The sequence below is a fragment of the Canis lupus genome, chromosome 4, assembly GCF_048164855.1.
Source record: "Canis lupus baileyi chromosome 4, mCanLup2.hap1, whole genome shotgun sequence".
Lineage (NCBI taxonomy): Eukaryota > Metazoa > Chordata > Mammalia > Carnivora > Canidae > Canis > Canis lupus.
In genome coordinates this window covers 22,348,608-22,367,301 of record NC_132841.1, presented here as the reverse complement: position 1 = coordinate 22,367,301, position 18,694 = coordinate 22,348,608, and the positions used below count along the sequence as shown (strand labels likewise).

The window sequence follows — 18,694 nt, the reverse complement described above, 5'->3', positions numbered from 1 at the left end:
GGGGTCACCTCATTCCTGCAGAGACAGGCCCAGGAAAAGCTACACTTACAAAGAGACCATTCTGACCTGCACGGATGGAGGGACATCTGGGCCAAGGCCAAGATCAGGGACGACCCCGCAATGGGACGCCACCGTCCTTTGAATCCCCACCCTCAGCTGGGAGAAGCAGAACTTTTGAAGGAGGTAGGTTTGTTCTAGCTTTCCTCCTTCCTGTTCTTCCTTCCTAGCAGAAGACAACGCATCAAGCACTTTCCCTTAGTTTACAGAACCTGTTTACACCCCTCACAGCGCCTGATCTCATCACACACCATGGCTGAGGGATATCCTCACTTCATTTTACTGGTGTCCCAGTGGAGTCTCAGAGCCATCAGGTGAATTACCCAAGGCAGTTTTCGGACTACGGACTCATCCCACCTATATACCTATATATAGTATAAAATCCTACTCCATCAAGACACCAATATATTTTTTAAGATTTTATTTATTTATTCATGAGACACACAGAGAGAGAGAGAGAGAGGCAGAGACACAGGCAGAGGGAGATGCAGGCTCCATGCAGGGAGCCCGATGTGGGACTCATCCCGGGACTCCAGGGTCATGCCCTGGGCCAAAGGCAAATGCTAAACCACTGAGCCACCCAGGGATCCCCCAAGACACCAATATTAATGAGCATTATTATTACTATTTTTGAGCATCTCGGGTGTGCCAGGTAAAAGCCAGGTACCTGGCTTCCCTGAGCTCACTTGTCCTTCAGAAAGACACCAGGAGTAGAGGCGGCTGCAGGCTCCGAGAAGGCATGAATGGTAGGCGCTCCTACTTAGTGCCTGGCACTGTCCTAAACACTTCAATATGCACGAAGTCACTCAGTCTTCCCAGCAGTCCCGTGAGAGTAAGTGTAAGTCACACATCTGTTTCAGAGATATGGGAACTGAAGGTCAGAGACATCAGGTAATCCACTGGAGGCCACACAGCTCAGAAGTGGCAGCACTGGTATTCAAACCGAGCCTTCTTACCACTGTTCTGTGTCTCTGGCAGGACGAGTGGCTTAGCACTAGGTGGCACATCTAGGAAGTGTCAGAATCAGATTGAAACCTCTGCCCAACTGAAAACCAGGGTCTTCCCACCCAACTATCCTGCCTAGAGTAGGGCTGGATGATCTGGGTCACTTGGGCAGCCTCCCTCCTCCCCAGCTAAGGGACAGCTGTCTGCAAATCCATCCCCAGAAACAGGATGTGTGGGGGCAAGAGCCCTCTATGGTGGCATCAGGCCCAGGCAGGCTGACAGAGCTGGGACCCAGCTCCATCAACCTCTTTGCCAGTTTTTGTCTCCCTGCCCGCTGCTTGTGGCCCAAATCAGCCCCGGACTCTCATCATCTCCCTTGGCCCCCACTGAAAATGCTGACTGCCAGGTGGAGTGGGAACTTGGAAGAAACCTGGAGGGATCAGAGGAGCTGTGTGGGGGTGAGGAGAGGGGTGCTGGAGAGCGGTTCTGGAGTTGTGGGGAAGGGGTAACCTAGCAACCACTGGCTCACATGGTCACAAAGCCAGCAGGCTTGCCCACAGAAGCAGCGAGCCTTCCTGTTGATGTAGCTCCCCTTGCTCCTCTGCTCAGGCAGCAGGGACTTCTCACACACAGACTGTAGCAGGCATTTGCCTCGGTGAGTCGAGATCCATGGAGAGATCAATCTCCTGCGGAGGGAAACGGACACTAGAGCCGGACTGGGGGCCGGGGGGCACCTACAGAGGTCAAGATGGGGCAAGGAAAGTTCTGTCTCAGGATTGATGTGAGCGTTCAGACCCCTTCTGTCCAGCTGGTTGGGGACCAGGCAGAGAGAGAAGTGAGGACAGAGGTGGACACAGTGGAGCCCAGCCTGGCCCACTCTGGAAAAGGCTGGCCTGACCCAGTCCTTGTTGACCTCTACTGCAGCTACAGGTTGTGACCCAATTGTGGCTTATAAAATCAATTTAATGGGTCATATCTAAGATTTACAGAATGAAAACCAAAAGTAGGATGAAAATAGCACTGTGCATCGTAGGGTAGGTATTGCTTTAGGATGTTCCTGCCTCAGTTTCACATACACACCAATGTGTGCACACACGTGTGTAGATCATGATCTGATCCACGAATGAGTCTCTTACGATGATCACAGTCAAAAGCATTTGAAAGTCTGTGTTCTAACAAGTACTTTTTCCTGTAGGCAGATGGGTTTGGGCTTCCAAATGGCCTGTCCGCAAGCCTGCAGCATGTAAGTGCTCTAGAGCCCAGCCCCCGTCATCCAGGATGTCCAAAGCTTCCTTCAAAGGAAGTTCTACCAACTGTTTTTCTCTTTAGAGAAAAGATCGGGGGAGACTTGGAGTCAGGATGCCTGGGGTCCTTGTGTGACCTCAGGTCTCCCCTTCCCCCATCTCAAGGACTGCTGCCTCTCACTTCCACCTGAACCTGACAGCAGCTGGCCCTGGGCATGTCTGGGGTCCTTTGCAGATTTTGTAAACTCGAGGGTTCATTTTCAGAATGCACTGACTCCCGGTCCCAAACCCATCCCTAGCACCTGCAAGCCCTGCACTTTGGAGAGATATAGACGGGTAGATTGATAGATCTATATATGCATGTGTATGTATATGTGTCTGTTTATGCGTATCTATATATCCAGCTACATTCAGGTCCATCGATTCAGACCAATCACAATTCTTGACTTTAACACCTATCAGCTTTCATCCACTTCACTGAATCAGAACTATTTCATATTATAATGAGCACCAGCAAACGGGCCTCTCAAACCAAGAGTTAGAATAGCACCATTAACACATCTTAGGTGCTCCCCTCCCTCCCATCCCCCATCCCTGACTTCCCTCAAAAAGAGCCACTAGCTGAATTTTGTGTTTAGCATTTTCTTGCCTTTTTTCCCCTCCCTTATCACATTTATGATAATTTTGCTTTCCTTTGAGCTTCACTTTTAAGAAGGAATCTCAGGCTATGTGGCCCTCTGGGCCTTGCTTTCCTTGACCTCACATAATATTTGTCAGGTTCATCTACGTGGTTCTGGGTAGCTCTGGTTCATTTTCATTGCAGTACGATGTTCAATTGCCCACATGTAGCACCGCTCACTCACCCCTTCTTTCTGCCATTGGACACTTGGGAAGTTGCCAGGAGTTTGCTAATTCGAACAATGTTAGTCTGAATATATTACAAACAGCCCCAGTCATATGACTGCAAGAGCTTCTCTTGGGTATATGTCTGGGAGACGAATTGCTGAGCGCTACAGCTTGCAAATGTTCAATTTTACCACACACTGCCAATTTTTCTCCTCTAAGTGTCTGTTCCGGTTTACACTCCCACCGCCAGCGTATGAGATTTCCTGTTATCCATCTTCAACACCAGTGTTAAGTGTACTAGTCTTTATTCTATTAGAAAGTCGACGATGGCCACAGACGTGAAGACCCAGTTGGCTGAACATCCATTGATGAGGTAAGACCCCAAGTGCCCACCCTGCTGATCCGAGCGGGTGGGGGGAAGGCAGGGCAGGCTGGGAGACAAAAGTGGCGTGGCGGGAACCCAACAGATGGAGGGTCCAGGAGAGGCAGCCCTTCCTCACCTTCGGCTGCCATCAGCCAAGCCCCCAGTGGGTTCTTAGGCCTGAGTTAGCACAGGTCACAAACTGGGTCTCTCCCTGGAGGGAGGAGGACATGGTGGCAGGGAACAGAAGCACCTGCGTGAGAATTCCTAGATTTTTAAGGGGCGACTTCCTCTGTCAGTTGGGGTAGGGAGGCCACGTAACTGCAACTTTCAGAGAAGGTTTGCTTTATTTCTTTAAGTCCCAGATGCCTTAGAGGCCAATGGAGGACGGCACAGAAAACTCAGGGGCCTGGTCAGCGAAATCCTCAGAGGGCCCCGAGGCCCTTGCTTAGCATATCCAGAGCCCACCTCTTCTCCAGAGGGCCTCCCTTCAGCCAGGGCCACCGGGAAAAGGGAATGCAGACAGCCAGCAGGCAGGTGGTCCCACCAGGCCCCAGCGGAGATCACCCCACCTCTGGATCCATGCTGGAGCGACCCCGGGCTCCTCCAGAGGCAGGGCCTGGCATCCTCAGGAGAGGGAAGGGGTGCAGGGTGGAGGACAGACAACCTGAGAAACGTGTCTCCAGTGAAGCCGACAAGAGCTTGACGCTTCCCTGCAGCGTTGGGACTCTGAATGCTGCCCCACCAGCTCTGCATCTCCTGGGAGGGGCTCCCGAGGGAAGAGGACGTGCTGGCGCCATCTGGCCTTGGTGCTCCAGCTTCAGCCCCTGGACGCGAAGTCTGGGCCAAGACTGCCTGGAGGGGGGGCCCGGGGGCAGGGGGACTGCCCATAGCTGGCTTCTCCTGGGCTGCCAACAGTTGGCTTGGGGTGAGGTCCTCATTGTGTCTGCCCCTGCCCCTGGAGGTGTATATAAGGTACCTTTGCTCCAACCCAGGTATTTGGAGAGTAGGTGGGTCTATGGCTTCTTTTTAGGGCTTTAGAGAGGGTTTCTGGGAGAAAACTGAGGTCTTGGGAGATGCTATCTGAGTTCTCTCCAATAGATCCTAGCTCCCTGCTAAGGCATCTTATGAAGACAGAAGCTCCCTGGGACTGGATTGGACTAGTTGGGAGAGGACCCCAGGAGAGGCCTGGCTTTGGGAGCCATGGGGTGGAAGTGAACTCCTGGAAACCAATTTCAGAGTGTCTCAGGAATAGACTCCATCTGAGCCCTGAGTTCTGAGCTGGGTGGGCACTGATGCCAGGAAGCTCCATTAATTTCTCCTTGACTTTCTCCTTCAGTCCAAGGGCTGAGCTGAAGCCTGAAAAGAAGTCAGGGCACAGGCCAAGGAGCCACGGGGACAACGGGCCACAGAAAGAACTGATGATCCCAGGGATCGTGGATTTCCAGCTGATCCAAACAGCACTGAAGACCCCCAAGCCCCAGACCCCTGGGGCCTACCGCTTTGGCCGCCTCAGCCACCACTCCTTCTTCTCCCGGCACCACCCTCACCCACAACGTGTGACCCACATCCAAGGTAGGCCCTGGGGAGGTAGGGGCCTGACTGGAGGTGGTGGGGCGGTTCTGATGACCAGAAAAGTAGGATCCAGCCTCTGTTTCCAAGCTGAGGCCCAGAGAGGATGGGGATTTGGTCAGGGAGAGAGAACTGCTTGGCCACTTGCAAGCACTCAATCAAGTGAAGACTTGACCTGGGGAAGCAGGCTCTGAGGCTGACTGTGCAGCCCTAGACCATTCCTTCATTGCTGATCCTCCCATTTTACAAATCAGATAAAGGGATGAATGTTCTGCCCCAGAAATGCACTCTGTTCTCTAACTCAGGCCAATTCATCCACTTAGCCATCTGTCCATCAGATATCTGTTGAGTGCAAACAATGGATCAATCACTTATTTAGGCCCTAGGGATATGACAGTGAGTGAAACAGTTCCTAACCTTGTGGAGCTGACTCTGCTGGGAAAGGCTAGGAAATAGATGAGGTGTCAGAGTGTAGGAAGTGCCAAGGCTCTAGAAGGGAGGAGACCTGATCAATAGCATGGCATCTAAGCCAAGAACTAAAGGGGAGAGGGCATTGAACTGTGTGGCTAGTGGAGGAAAGAATGTCCCAGGCAGAGGGAACAGCAAGTACAAAGGCCCCAAGGCACACATTCTGGCTCTGCTGGAGGAGCAGCAAGGAAGCCAGTGTGGCTGGAGCTGAGTAAAGAGGGGGAGAAAGGGGATACTCCAGAGAGGTGGTGGGAGTCCAGATTATGTGGGCCTTAGAGGTCACTCCACTTACCATTAAGCCATCTCGCTGAATGGATGGGAGCCACTGGAAGGTGGAAAGCAAAAAACTGACGGGAGTGACATGTTGGCTGCTGTCTGGAGGGGGATATAGACCAAGGAGGTAGCAATGGAAGAGCAAGTGACCCTGCTCTAGAGCTATACAGAGGTGGAACCAACAGGATTTGCAGACTGGTTAAAAATAGTAGGAAAGGCAGAGGAAAGTCAATGATGACTCCCAGGTGCTGGGCCTGAATGATTAGAAAACCAGAATCACATTAACTGAGGCAAAAAAATGCCTGAAGGAAGGATCAGTGCAGGGCAAGGGAAGGGTTGGAAATTGGGTGGGAATCTGGGAGATGTGAGATTCCACACATCTTTCAGGCTTCGGGGTAGAAGTAAAGTAGGCAGTTGGAGCCGGAGTTCAGGCGAGAGATGCCAATCTGGCCACCACTCAAGGAGGGACGGCATTGGAAGTGCCATGCCTGGATGGGCAAGCCAAGAGCCCGTGTAGATGCAGGAGAGGAGAGTCTGGCGCTGAGCCCAGGGACCCCAAGCCTGAGAGGGCGAGGAGGTGAGAAGGAAGGAACAGAGGAGGTGAGGAGCAGCCTGTGAGTTAGGAGGGACCATGGGAATGAGCCCCCCACCCCCACCAGCCAAAAAGGAGAATGTTTCAGGAAGGACAGAGTGAGCCAGCATGCCAGGACCTAACCAGCCTGGTCCTCGAAGCTTCACCGTGTATGCTAATACACGGTCACACAGACCTGAAGCCAGAAGGGTCCTCATGTGTAAGCAGCTCGCCACCATCTCTGGGCTGCCCTGCAGAGGCTGACAGATGGCAAGGAGTTTTATCCAAGGGGTCTGGCTAAACCTTGCTCCTTTTGATTTGAGCCCAGGCCTTTCTGGTCACAGACTATGGCTCCATGCCCCATCCCCGTGTCCTCCTCTTCAAGCTGCCCACCTCCATGTGCTCACACCTGCAGTTCCTCATTCTGTCATAGAAAATCAGAAGGACGCCAGGACTAGAGTCCTATCTCACCTCTCCCTGACTCGCTGGGTGACCCTGAGCACTGCCTATCACTGTTCATTCTTAGTGTCCCCCTGGGTAAGGCCTCTGTGGCCGGAGGGCCCAGCTCTAGCGACCTATGGGAGGGAAGAAGTGGGGTCCATACTCTCCCTGCCCACCAGCCTCCTCCCAGCCTCCTGGTGTTCCTGGGGTCCACCCAGGCCCTCCTTCCCACAGCCTCTCACCCTTCGCAGATCTCACCGGGAAGCCCGTCTGTGTCGTCAGAGACGAGTTCTCTGTGGCCCCCTTGCCTCAAGCCACACTTTTATCCCGCTGTCTGATGGGGTTGCCCACCATCTCTGTCCCCATCGGAGACCCGCAGTCTAATCGGGAACCCCGGCTTTCTTCTGGTGGGTACTTGTTGGGCACCAGCCCCTCTCCCCAGGGGCTGCCCTCCCTCAAGGCAGGTCCCTGGGAAGGAAAGAGCCAGCGCTCTTAGGTCGGTGGGGTCCCCTGCGGTTTTCCTCATTTCCTCAGACAGCAGCATCTGCACTATTCCCCACCCCCCAGGTCCTCAGAAATGGGGCCCCTACTCAGATTTGAGGTGTTTGAGGCATGATAACAGAGGACAGACAGAGTGGGGCAACAGTCATGTGACTTACAGCCACAGACAGGATTGATATGGGAAATGTCGAGTAGCTTGTAGGCTTGGGCACCAGCCCGTCGGAGCAGTTGGCCAGAGATGGAGCTGGAGCTGAAGCAGCAGCTTTCTGGCAGCCCCTGCGCTTCCCCTTCCCCTCCGTCAGGGTCCAGGGGAAGCCCACTGGTGGGGACCAGGACAGCTGTGCAGGGCAGAGCAGCTTGGGAAGCTAGCCGCAGCGCATCTCCCCAACTTCGCCAAGAGCAGTTCGGTATCTGAGGGACTGGCACATTGCAGAAACTGAGGCTCAGTGCTGGCCTCAGGTGCATAAAAGAGGCGCAGCTACACTAATCCGCACACATGTTGGCGCAGGTAGCCAAGCATCCCCAGCAGCTTCCAGGGAAGCCACAGGCTAGGATCAACATCAGCCCCCTCGAGTAGTGACCACGCTCACCCCCTCAATGGCGAGATTCCTGCTTCTCCTCTCAAGGTCACCGCCTCCCCCTTTCCCTTTAAGATACAAGGCAGGCGGAAGGCTGGGGAGGTGAGCAGGCTCTTCCCACCCCCACCCCCCACTCCCAGGCCTCTCAATGCCAGGTACCACAGGGAAGGCAGGAGGACCCCGGGTTTCAGCTGGCAATGTCTTCCCAGAGGCATGGAAGAAGGAGTTGAGAGACCTGGCTTCCCGGGTGGCCGTCTTCACCAAGGAGAATGAGCTGAAGAGCAAAGAGGTGGGTGCAGAACACAGGAGCCGTCTGGGAAGAGATCCAAAGGGTCCATGAAAGCCCTCCCAAGTGGGTTCCCCCTCGTGGGCAGTAGAACTAGTGTCCACAAGAGGTGCTGCTGTTGGCCCAGGAGGAGGGGGCTGCAGAACATCCACCTCCCCACCCGAGGAGGGTCCAGCAAGGGCTCAAAAGAGAAGAGAAGGTGGCTAGGTGGGGAGATCCAAGAAGGGTGCATAACAGAGGTGGGATGGGCAGATGGGGACGGGGAGGCGTTCCTAATGGACACATGCAGCTCAGAAGCTGGGAAATGCAGGACATGCTTAAAGAGGGCAACATAAGCGGGCAGCCATGTGGGGTTGGGGGTGGGGGGGAAGGTAAGAAGGGGTTGACTTTGCATGTGGGCAAAAAGGAGGAGCTTGCTCTTCATTTCTGAACTTCCTGTAGCACCCAGTCTCATAGGGAATAGAGAATCACTGAAGGATTTCAAACAGGATGGGGTGACTTCGTGGGTGCTATCTGCTGATAATCCAGTAAAGACAACTGGGAGGCAGCATGGAAGTAGTTGGTACTGGATGCAGGACAGGTCTGGCCCTTGGGACAGTCTGGCCCTGCCCTGCTCTTGGGCAGCAGAGTTCTCATTTCTGATTTGTGGCCTACTCACTGCAATGCTCACGGCAACTCAGCTAAGCTCTCGGGGTCTCAGTTTTCTTATCTTTAAAATGGGGACAAGTATAGGGTCACCTGGGTGACTGAGTGGGCTGAGCATCCACCTCTTGATCTCAGGACCCTGGGATCGAGCCCCACGTCGGGCTCTGCATTCAGCGGGGAGTCTGCTTCTCTCCCTCCTCCTCTGCCCCACCCCTGCTCCCACGCACATGCTCTCTCACTTGCTTTCTCTAAAATAAAAAAAAAAGTGAAAATATAAACAAATAAATGTGGGGAGAAGTATACTAGCAGTCTCAATTGGGGTTGCAGGGGTAGGAGGTCCCAGGCCTCATACCAATAGGCCTAGCTCAGGAGGTTTTCCCAGGGCAAAGAATGGATGCCAAGTTCTAGGGGACAAATCTGAGGGGTAGCTGAGCTGGAGTTAAGGTAGGAAATGGGGGTCTTGGCCTAAAATACTGCTTTCCAATCTCTGATGGGTGCAGGGGTGAGGGGAAGGGAGGGCAGGTCTCCCTAGGAGGAATAATGAAGACTTCAGAGGACCACCAGGGTCTCCAGCATTGAAGAAGTTCCAGAAGGAAGCATTTTGGATGGGGAGAGTCCCTGGCTGGGGAGAGGGGTCCAGAACAGGGTGGGGCTGGCCTGGTCATCCTCCCAGGTCCCTGCAATGTTGCGATGCTGGGATTGCAGGAGGGGAGGTGAAGCCCCAGAGGTGTGACTGGGCCTCCTTCTCTTCCCCTTCTTCCTCGAGCCTCTCTCCCTCTCCCTCTCTCTTTCTCTCTCAATCTCTCTCTCACTGCCTGGAGTCTCTGGCCACTTTGCTCCCAGCAGAAGGAGGAGCCTCAGCGGGAGCAAGGGGCAAAGTACTCGGCCGAGACTGGGAGGCTCATCCCCACTTCCACCCGAGTCATTGGTCGCCGCCACTCCCGCCAGGGCCCACGGATGTATTCTTCTGGCAAAGATGAAGGAGTCCAGACTGTTTTCCTAAAGGATCATGAGCTGCTGGTAAGGCCCTGGGAACGCTGGGAGCTACGGCCCAACAGAGGCCTGGTCTGAGGGCAGAGAACATGTGGTCGCTGCTCCCAGGCTCCCAGCAGTCCCAGCTAGGACGCTTACAAACTGCTTTAAAGTGTGGCCTCTCAGGGTGCCTGGGTGGCTCAGTCAGTTGATTGCCCAACTCTTTTTTTTTAAGATTTTATTTATTTTTTCATGAGAGACACACACACAGAAAGAGAGAGAGAGAGAGGCAGAGACACAGGCAGAGGGAGAAGCAGGCTCCATGCAGGGATCCTGACGTGGGACTCGATCCTGGGACTCCAGGATCACATCCCGGGCCGAAGGCGGGGGCTAAACCGCTGAGCTACCCAGGGATCCCAATTGCCCAACTCTTGATTTCAGCTCAGGTCATGATTTCAGGGTCATGGGATCAAGATCCTCTCTCCTTCTCCCTCTGCCTTCTCCCCATCTCTCTCTCTCTCTCTCTTAAAAAAAAAAAATTAATTAATTAAAAAAAAAAAAAACAAAAAAAACAGGGATCCCTGGGTGGCGCAGCGGTTTGGCGCCTGCCTTTGGCCCAGGGGGCGATCCTGGAGACCCGGGATCGAATCCCACGTTGGGCTCCCGGTGAATGGAGCCTGCTTCTCCTTCTGCCTGTGTCTCTGCCTCTCTCTCTCTCTCTCTCTCTCTGTGACTATCATAAATTAAAAAAAAAAAAAAAAAGGTGTGGCCTCTCCCAGGATACTTGTACCTGAGGCTATCAGCCTCAGAAACTCCTGACCTGGGAGTCAAGCACCTGGATCCTATCCTCTGCCGTGTCCAGGTTTCTGCGGGGAGCTCTCCCTCTCTTTTAACGCCTTCCCCCGACTTGGGGCTTTAGCTCCACGATCTACGCAAGCTGGGAGCATGCACATGTTGTCTTGAAGGGCTATCCTAGCTGTGGCACTGGATGAGTTCAGGAAGGGAGCTACGGCGGCTGGATGACATTCATAGAAGAACGTCCTGCCTAGTGTGTCCCCGAACCACACCCGGGTGTGCTGCAGCCTGCGGCCAGCCCTGCCAGTCCCAGCCCAGTCTCCCCACACTGTGCAGGGTTTGGTGGGTGCCACAGTGAAGCACAGACCTATCTTCTGATGTTTAAGTTTCACCGGCCAAGGCCTGAGATGAGTCTGTGACCGATGCTGGTGGGTTAAGGCTACCTGTGGTTCCTTTTAAAATGCATACATGTTCTCCAGGGAAGGTTAGTCCCCGAGCCAGCATCTTGACACCCTCCCTGTGACCCGTGCTTTCAAGCATGCGGTCCCTTTGGAGACTTACAACGGTCCAGTGAAGTGGATAGCAGACAGGGCCCAGAATCCCCATTCCACAGATGGGGAGGCTAAGGCCCTGCTAGGTGACATTCTGTGGCCCAGGTCCCCAGAGAGGGAGCAGCATAGCGGAGACTAGAACGACACTTTCTCCACCATAGGGCGGCCTCATCTTGCCTGGAATTAGGTTCTCGGGTCCTGTGGGGAGGGGGCCCCGGGCAGGTAAGTCGGACGGGGAGAATGGAGAAGGGCCCAGGGGCAGACCCAGGGGGCGGGGGGAGTCACTGCAACAGGTGGGTATCTGGGGCTGAGGGGGCACCTTAGCAGCCAGAGGCCCGGGAAGGGGTTCAGCCCGGTTCCTGTTCTGCCAAGGATGAGGCCGACCTGCTGGGGACTGACAGGCCCCCTCAGGTCCTGGGAAGACCGACTGCCAAGCACTAAGGGGACCCTGCTTTCCTAGGACTCCAGGGGCTACACCTCCTACCACGGGTCCCAACTCCAGGCAACCGTAGCCACAGCCACCGTCAGCAGCCTGGCCTAGGGAGCCCCCGTAGCCCATGCTGCTACACAGAGCTGGAGCTCCCCCCGATGATACGAGACTGGAGGCTGCAGGGGAAAGAGGGCCCGGCGGTGGCAGAGATGCCAGAGGCTGAGGAAGCGGCCGAGGGTGAAGCGTTCATGCTGCTTGGCGGGATGGAGCCCCACGCGGGGTCATCTGCAGCATCAGCCAGCCCTGACCCCCAGCCCGCCCGCTGGGATCTCCCCACCTCTGTGCTAGTGTCTCCAGACCCTGGGAGCTCCAGGGTGGGGAGGCCCGTGGGGTCCCTGAAACCCCCACGCCAAGGACCCAGGGATCCGGGACTCGGTGGGTCTCCGAGCAGCCAGCTCTGACTTTGCCTTCCCAGTGAGGGACTTTGGGGGTACAATCAGCCCACGCAGGGCTCAGGGATGAGGGATCCACATACGTGATATGGAGCTTTGTTGTGTCACACTCTCCCTGCTGGGGTCGTCCTCTTTCAAGGCCTCAGATTCCTCATTTGTCCAGTGAGGAGGTTAAGACTCTTCCACTGGGGGAGAGAAAGTGCTGTGTAAAATGCAAAGTCACAGGGCAGGGACGATGGTGGGGACCAGTTTAGCCAAGCATGTGGTTCTCGGAGCACATGTTGTAGGAGCAGGGCCTGTGCTGCTGGCTGGGACGTGTCATCCAGGCTCACTGACCCGGGGCCTGTCCTCCTGCCCGCAGGTCCTGGAGCTCCTTTGTCAGATCCTGCAGACAGACTCCCTGAGCGCTATCCAGTTCTGGCTACTTTACGCTCCCCCAAAAGGTGAGGACACAGCCGGGGCCCAGAGCTTTCTCGGAGTGGAGGCTGCGGAGGGCCTTGTTCTCTGGATGTCACTGGGCTCCCAGCCAGGGCCTTCCTTCTGGGCCCCGAATGCACCTGTCTCCAGCGGGATAGGGCCGCTGCTCCCTCCTCGCCCTTCCTTGGCAGGATTTCCTCGACCCTGCTTCTTGGAGGGGACTTTATACTGACCACTGACCACCCTTGGCACCCAGGAGGGAAAAATCCAAAGATATATTTAGCAGACATGCCCCCCTCACCTACCACTGCGGGAAGCGTACACACACACACACACACACACACACACACAGGAACCGTGAAAGGACGTCCTTGTACACACTGGGATGGTGGGCAGAAGGTTTATCTGGGTGGGAGGCTGAGGGGTGGTGATGGGAGCCGGAGACAGTGGGGGAGGAGGGGAGGGGGAGGGCAGGAGGCAGGTGTCCAGGGGGCTTTGCAGAGAGAGCCCAGAGGCATGACCACTGGGTGGGCCAGCAGGTGCCGAGAACAAGGAACATGCATGTGATTGTGTGGTGAGAGAAAGGTGGGGAGGGGCTGGGTGCTCTGCACACACAGGGGCCAAGATAGAACAGGGGCCTCCCCAAAGTGGACCTGGAAGCAAAATGAGAGATGGTTAGAGAGAGCTGCCCTGGACCAGGGTTGGGCAGAAGAGCCGAGGCCCTGCTTCCAGCTTGTCCCTAGCGGGGACAGGACAGGGTGGGTCCGGCCACTGAGGACCATGCCCCCTGGCTGTGCTTACAGAGAAAGACCTGGCCCTGGGACTCCTGCAAACAGCCGTGGCTCAGCAATTTCCACAGCCCCTAGCTTCTATCCCGTTGGAAAAACTTCTCCATCAGCTCCAGGAATTCCAAGAGCCATCTCAAGAGAAGAAACAGCCGCCCTACAGGTGAGCTTCACACCCCTCACCTGCCCCTCTGTTCCCAGAGCTCTTCCCTCCCATTCAGCCACTTGTCCTCCCCGGTGAGGCCGGGTGGTCTGGAAACGGGATCCAGGCACTGGGCTCACTGAGCCTGTGCTGGAGGAGGAGGCCCAGCGCCCTCCCCGAGAGACCCTCCGGTTCAGCCCCTGCTGCCTGAGGGCCCCTCTGGCAGCCCACATGTCGGCGGCTGACTATGGGGGATGCCCGAGGGGTGACCTCTGTCAGCTGTAGCAAGACAGGGCCGGAGAAGCCACAGCTAGCCCTCCAGCTCTTAGTCTTGGGGAAGGCCAGTAGAGAGGGGAAGCTGACACAGGGGAGCAGAAGTACCGTCACGGACGGCTGGAGGACACAGGGGGAGGGTACAGTGGGAAGCCCTCACCAAGCAGGTGGGTAGGGCTAGGGTGTCAGCAAGGGACCTGGCAATAGTGTGGCAACTGTTCTGCCGGACACCACTGGAGTCCACACAACCACCCAAAGAGGCAGCGTTACCCCCATTTCACAGATTAGAAAACTCAGCAACAGCTGAGACTACCTAGAGTCACCTGGCTAGTCGGAAGAGCTGGGATCCAGCCTAACTTCCAAGCCCAGCAGCACCCAGATTTGCCAGAGACCCTGTTAAAAATGCAGATTCCTGGAGATTCTAACAGCAGGTGGGGGATGAGCCAGGGGATGCATCACTTTGACAATCTCCCTGGTTTTCCCTGATAGAGCTTTGCGGAACGTGGCTGGGACAGGTAGGATTTGAAGGAGCAAATGAGAGGTTGGGGACCGTCAGGAAGCGAAGGCAGGAACGCGCTCAGTCTAGGAAATGTTAAGTTTGGGGGTGGCTGCAGCTTGGTGAGAGGGGGCAGGTGCTTGTGCTCATTTAGGTTTGTTGAGGGCCTGGGTTCTTGCTCTGGCCCTAAACTGGGTTCTCTTTTCTGCTTTGAGAGACCAGAGAAGCTTGGGAGGAAGGCAGGCTTCGCTGTGACCTCGGGCGAGCCACTGCCCCCACCATGGGCCTCAGCTGCTCCCCTCAAAACCACTCTCCTAGCGTTGTAGGGAGGACAGTTAGACCGAGTGCATAAAAAGGCCTGCTTTGGTGCAAAGCGGAAGTCCTCCGTTAGGGCAGCAGGAGCTCCAGCTTCTCCACTCACAGGAGAAGGCTTCCTCTCTGCCAGGAAGCAGGAGCCAAGCACGGCCGGGGCGGGCTGGGGCGGGGGCCTCCCTTACCGCTCCTGGGGCAAGAGGGCCCAGGAGGTTCCTCGTGGTCACGGCAGGCAGTGGAGTCACAGCTGTCTGTCGAGGTCCCACTTGGGGGTGGTGCCAGCAGGGGCCAGGCGCCTTGGGCTCTTGGGCTCCCTGGAGCACTTGTTTCCCCACCGCACCCACCCTGCCACTCTGCTGCAGTGGGCTCCAGCCTCACATTCCCTTTGTGTCCCTTATAGCCAATCCCCGAAGAAGACGAAGACCCCACCACTACCCAAAGGCGACCAACCAGGTAAGATTCTATGCAGCAGATCATCCCAGGGGCTCTCCCCCCCACCCTCACCCCCACCCCTAGGCCCACCCTGGCTGTATGCCTCGGGGGATTCGAGGACACTGGAGATGAGTCTCTGCCCCAGGAAGCTGCTCATTCCACCCATTCATCTATTCACTCATCCATTCAACAGAGACTTCCTTAGCAGCTGTGAGCTAGGCTCTGGGGAAGAGTCCAGACAAGTTCCTGCTGCTATGGAGCTCACATCCTAGTGAGGAGGAGTGCAGACAGCAAATCCAAACATCGGAGGGGGATAGGTACTGGTAGGAAAATAAAGCAGGGGAAGTGAGGGGCAGTAAGAAGGACTGGCAAGGGGGATCCCTGGGTGGCGCAGCGGTTTGGCGCCTGCCTTTGGCCCAGGGCGCGATCCTGGAGACCCGGGATCGAATCCCACGTCGGGCTCCCGGTGCATGGAGCCTGCTTCTCCCTCTGCCTACATCTCTGCCTTCTCTCTCTCTCTCTCTGTGACTATCATAAATAAATAAAAAAAAAATTAAAAAAAAAAAAAAAAAAAAAGGACTGGCAGGGTGGGGAGAGGGCTCCTTGGCCTGAACGACAGGTAGTTCCAGCCCAGGGCGGGCCTCCGGAGAGCCCAGAAATAAGGCTCTAACCTGTCAGCTGTGTGGCTGAAAGCATACTTAGGCCAAGGTGGCTGGGGCCTTATGGGTCAGGCTGGTGGTAAGAAATGAGGTGGGCAGGGCCAGCCTGGGTCTCACCCAGATGACATGGGGGTGCACTGGAGGCTTATAAGAGGGCCTGGTGTCCAGACAAGTTCCCCTCTGGCTACCAGGTAGAGGAAGGACTACTGGGGGCAAGAGGGGCTGAGGGGAGACCAGGCAGGAGGCTGCTGCATCCTCCTGGTGTCTTCGGCCAGGGCAGGGGCAGAGAAGAGGACAGCTACCCACCACGTACCGTATTCTCTGCCACTAGACTGTAAGGCATCCCAGGTGAGCATCCGGCACAGGTAGGCACTCCCTAGGTATTTGTTGTCTGGATGTAGAAAGAAGAGGTGGAGGTGAAGCTCAGAGAAGGGAGTCAGCTCCTCCCGGGTCACCAGCAGCACCCAGCTGGGCTTGACCCACTTCTGCCTGGGGCCTCGCGGGGAGAAGACGTCCATTTAGATCCCTAGAGCAGCTCCCAGCTAGGGACCTGGCCCATCCCTGTCCTCTGCTGACGGATGTCTTCCCTTCTCCCAGAGTACATCGGGAGAGCACAAATTCTCCGGATGCATCTGAACCAGAACACAGAAGACAGAAATTCAAAGCCAAAGGCAGAATGCGGAGTCTGAGTCCCTTTGGCCACCTTGCTCAGGAGCTGTCCCCAGGTTCGGGGCTGCTCCCAGTTCACCCACCTCAACAGCAACACCGACTTTCCTATCACACGGAACCTATTAAAAGGCTGCCTTCCCCCTAAGAGGACAATTCCACTCCACTCTCTATAGGAGGTCTGTACTTGGGGGTTTATTCCAGGAGCGAGGATGGGCTGCACGGAACCGTCCGGCTCCCTTGGAGAAAGCCCAAGTGCTACCACCCACACGGGGCTTACCTGCTGGTTCTATGTTCCTAAGAGCTGAAGGGCAGCCTGAGGAAGAAGCTCTGTCCCACCCAGGCCAAGACACACAGGGGATCCGGGTAGGTTAGAGCAGATGTCAGGAGCCCACAGGCCTCCGAAAAGTAACTGTCACTACCCACTGTTGAATTCCTGCCAGTACCATATTCAATTCCCCCAAATATTCGATTCCCCCAAAGCTCTGTGAGGTAGACTATTAATATCATCACTCCCATGTTACAGGTGAGTACATCGAGGCTCAAATGGGGGAACTAACTCGTTCAAAGCCACACAGTGAGTGGCAGAGCCAGGACCCAAATCCAGCATGTCTGGCTCGGGAACCCTGCTCTTTCTTCCCCGCTGTGCTCTACCCCTCACCCAAGGTGGTGGCTGCAGTCTGAAAATCATAAGCATTAGCAAAATGGTGGTTGGCAAGATCAAGGAGGAAAGAGATACTCCATAAATGTGACCCAGTTGGGGTTTTTTTGTCCTTTAAAATCTAGAGAAGATAGCCTTTGACCCTCTTGGAAGTCCAGTGTGTTCCTTGAGATTTCTGCAGATTCCCTGGAAAGCCAGGGTGGGGAGATATGGGAGGCATTGAGCATCCCCCGTGTCATGGTCACCTGTGGCTCCGAGCTGCTACTTCCACTGAGTGAGGTCCTCAGACTATGGCTCCCTCCTGTGCTGGCAACACCGCTCTACCTCACAGCAACTCAGATTCGGTCCCTCTGGGTTTTCTCAAACACCCCACACAAAACCTATATGTGCAGCAGCGTTCAGCCCAGATCAGGGGCTGGATGGGGATTTGCTATGAGTCCAGCCAACAGCTTCACATCAACATTAAACCATCTTGTGTTCTTAAAATCCCCTCTCCCACTGAGGATGTTCCCCCGGCAGCAGCATCTCTTATTACAGCCCTGTGCCTTGTGACATCGCTGGCTTCGGCCTCCCTGTGCTCACCCCTGTCACCAGTTTTCCAGAAAAGCCCACCAGAAAGCCCACAGAAAGTTCACCAGAAAGCCCACATTCATTTGTCTTCTCCTTATTCCCCTCCTCTTTTTTTATTGTGGTAAAATCCACATAACATAAAATTTAGCCATTTTAGCCATGTGTCAAGTATACAGTTCGGTGGAATTAAGTACACTCACGTCGTTGTGCAAATATCGCCACCATCTGTCCACAGAACTCACATCCTCTTACAAAACTGAAACTCTGTGCACCTTAAACACTGACTGCATTTCCCTTCCTTCGCCCCCAGCAACCACCTGCCTCCTCTCCGTCCCCGTGAACCAGACTGCTCTGGCTGTTTTATGTCAGTAGGGCCACAAACTATTTGTCTTTTTGTGACTGGCTTAGTTCACAGAGTAGGATGTCCTCGAGACTCCCCCACGTTTGTAGTGTGCGTAGGAATTTTCTCTCACACTGATTTTTTTTTTTTCCAACGCACCAGCTCGGCTTCCCGCCAGCCCCATTCCCAGACTCTCCAGCCCCACGTTGGCCTGTCCAGCCCCATCAAGGCGCCGACCTAGAGGTCCATTCTTGAAAAAGGGTCCTTGCCCCTTGGCAGTTGTAGGTATGACAGTCTCTCTCTCTTCCATTAGGAATAATTTTTAACAATCCACATTGTAAAAAATCCTAGAAGACACCTGCTTCCAGAATAAATCATACTTGTTGGCACGAAAAAACCCCACCTGGCCCTTTTGCTCATCCTTCTATCTTCCCTTGAACTGATTAGGGAGTATTGCTGAGTGGTTAATAATTGCGGTCACAGATTCTCATGATTTTCTTATTCCAAAGAGCGTACCTCTCCTCAGAGCGGCTCAGCCTGTCCCGCAGATTGATTGATTGATTTTGCTTTTGCAACTCCCTGCAAAATGCTTGTGGCACTGCCTGGCCTTTGCAGCCACTGTCATTGTGCTTAAAGACAGGGTGGGCTGGGCCTGGCTTCTTACTCCTGTATCTTGAGGGTGGATGGCAAACAGTTCGTTCTCTGCAGCCCTGAGGTCTTTCGGGACAAAGGAAGATCAAGGGGCTGAGCCGAAGCGTGCACACATAAACACCGTGCGGAAAGAGCGCCGAGATGCACACTGGTGGGAAACTGCTGTCTTGCAGACACGTGGGAGGGCTGAGCTGTGCCTGTACAGACGACCTGACCTCAGGTGACACTCACGACAGCCTGTAAGGCAGGCATCATTATCCACATCCAAGGCTTCGAGCAAAAGTAACACATCAGAGCTCACG

The 18,694-nt window shown here is 55.0% G+C and overlaps 1 protein-coding gene and 2 long non-coding RNA genes across 24 annotated transcripts; 1 reads left to right on the top strand and 2 right to left on the bottom strand.

The window, feature by feature from the left end:
- Positions 1-503: 503 nt before the first annotated feature.
- LOC140631978 (uncharacterized) lies at positions 504-2,166 on the bottom strand. The gene is made up of 3 exons (XR_012029499.1): positions 1,433-2,166; positions 1,014-1,064; positions 504-908 (listed from the first exon to the last, which is right to left on the bottom strand). It is a non-coding gene; the product is annotated as an uncharacterized lncRNA (long non-coding RNA).
- TBATA (thymus, brain and testes associated) lies at positions 1,506-16,326 on the top strand. Of its 21 annotated transcripts, none has more exons than XM_072823460.1 (14): positions 1,516-1,657; positions 2,198-2,245; positions 3,409-3,465; positions 3,813-3,986; positions 4,793-5,028; positions 6,997-7,185; positions 7,998-8,146; positions 9,635-9,808; positions 11,268-11,328; positions 11,567-11,971; positions 12,350-12,431; positions 13,209-13,353; positions 14,814-14,866; positions 15,780-16,074. In XM_072823460.1, exons 2-14 carry the CDS (start codon positions 2,202-2,204, stop codon positions 15,871-15,873), a joined length of 1,863 nt encoding a protein of 620 aa, XP_072679561.1. In that variant the 5' UTR covers positions 1,516-1,657; positions 2,198-2,201; the 3' UTR covers positions 15,874-16,074. The 21 variants fall into 21 exon arrangements, with proteins under 21 accessions (XP_072679559.1, XP_072679564.1, XP_072679557.1 ...); XM_072823453.1 differs by lacking the exon at positions 15,780-16,074 and adding an exon at positions 16,102-16,326 and having other exon boundaries at positions 1,518-1,657; positions 8,013-8,146; XM_072823452.1 differs by lacking the exon at positions 15,780-16,074 and adding an exon at positions 16,102-16,326 and having other exon boundaries at positions 1,518-1,657.
- LOC140631977 (uncharacterized) lies at positions 10,022-17,332 on the bottom strand. 2 transcript variants are annotated; one of them, XR_012029498.1, is made up of 5 exons: positions 17,077-17,332; positions 15,818-15,895; positions 12,072-12,173; positions 11,117-11,304; positions 10,022-10,278 (listed from the first exon to the last, which is right to left on the bottom strand). It is a non-coding gene; the product is annotated as an uncharacterized lncRNA (long non-coding RNA). The 2 variants fall into 2 exon arrangements; XR_012029497.1 differs by lacking the exon at positions 10,022-10,278 and having other exon boundaries at positions 10,512-11,304.
- Between the last annotated feature and the right edge of the window lie 1,362 nt (positions 17,333-18,694).

Excerpts from the sequence above, each read along its gene's own strand:
- TBATA (XM_072823452.1), top strand. The coding sequence starts at position 2,202 with ATGGGTTTGGGCTTCCAAATGGCCTGTCCGCAAGCCTGCAGCAT. Across the intron at positions 7,186-7,997 it reads GGAACCCCGGCTTTCTTCTG|GCCTCTCAATGCCAGGTACC; the intron begins GTGGGTACTTGT and ends CCCCACTCCCAG. Across the intron at positions 11,972-12,349 it reads ACCCAGGGATCCGGGACTCG|GTCCTGGAGCTCCTTTGTCA; the intron begins GTGGGTCTCCGA and ends TCCTGCCCGCAG.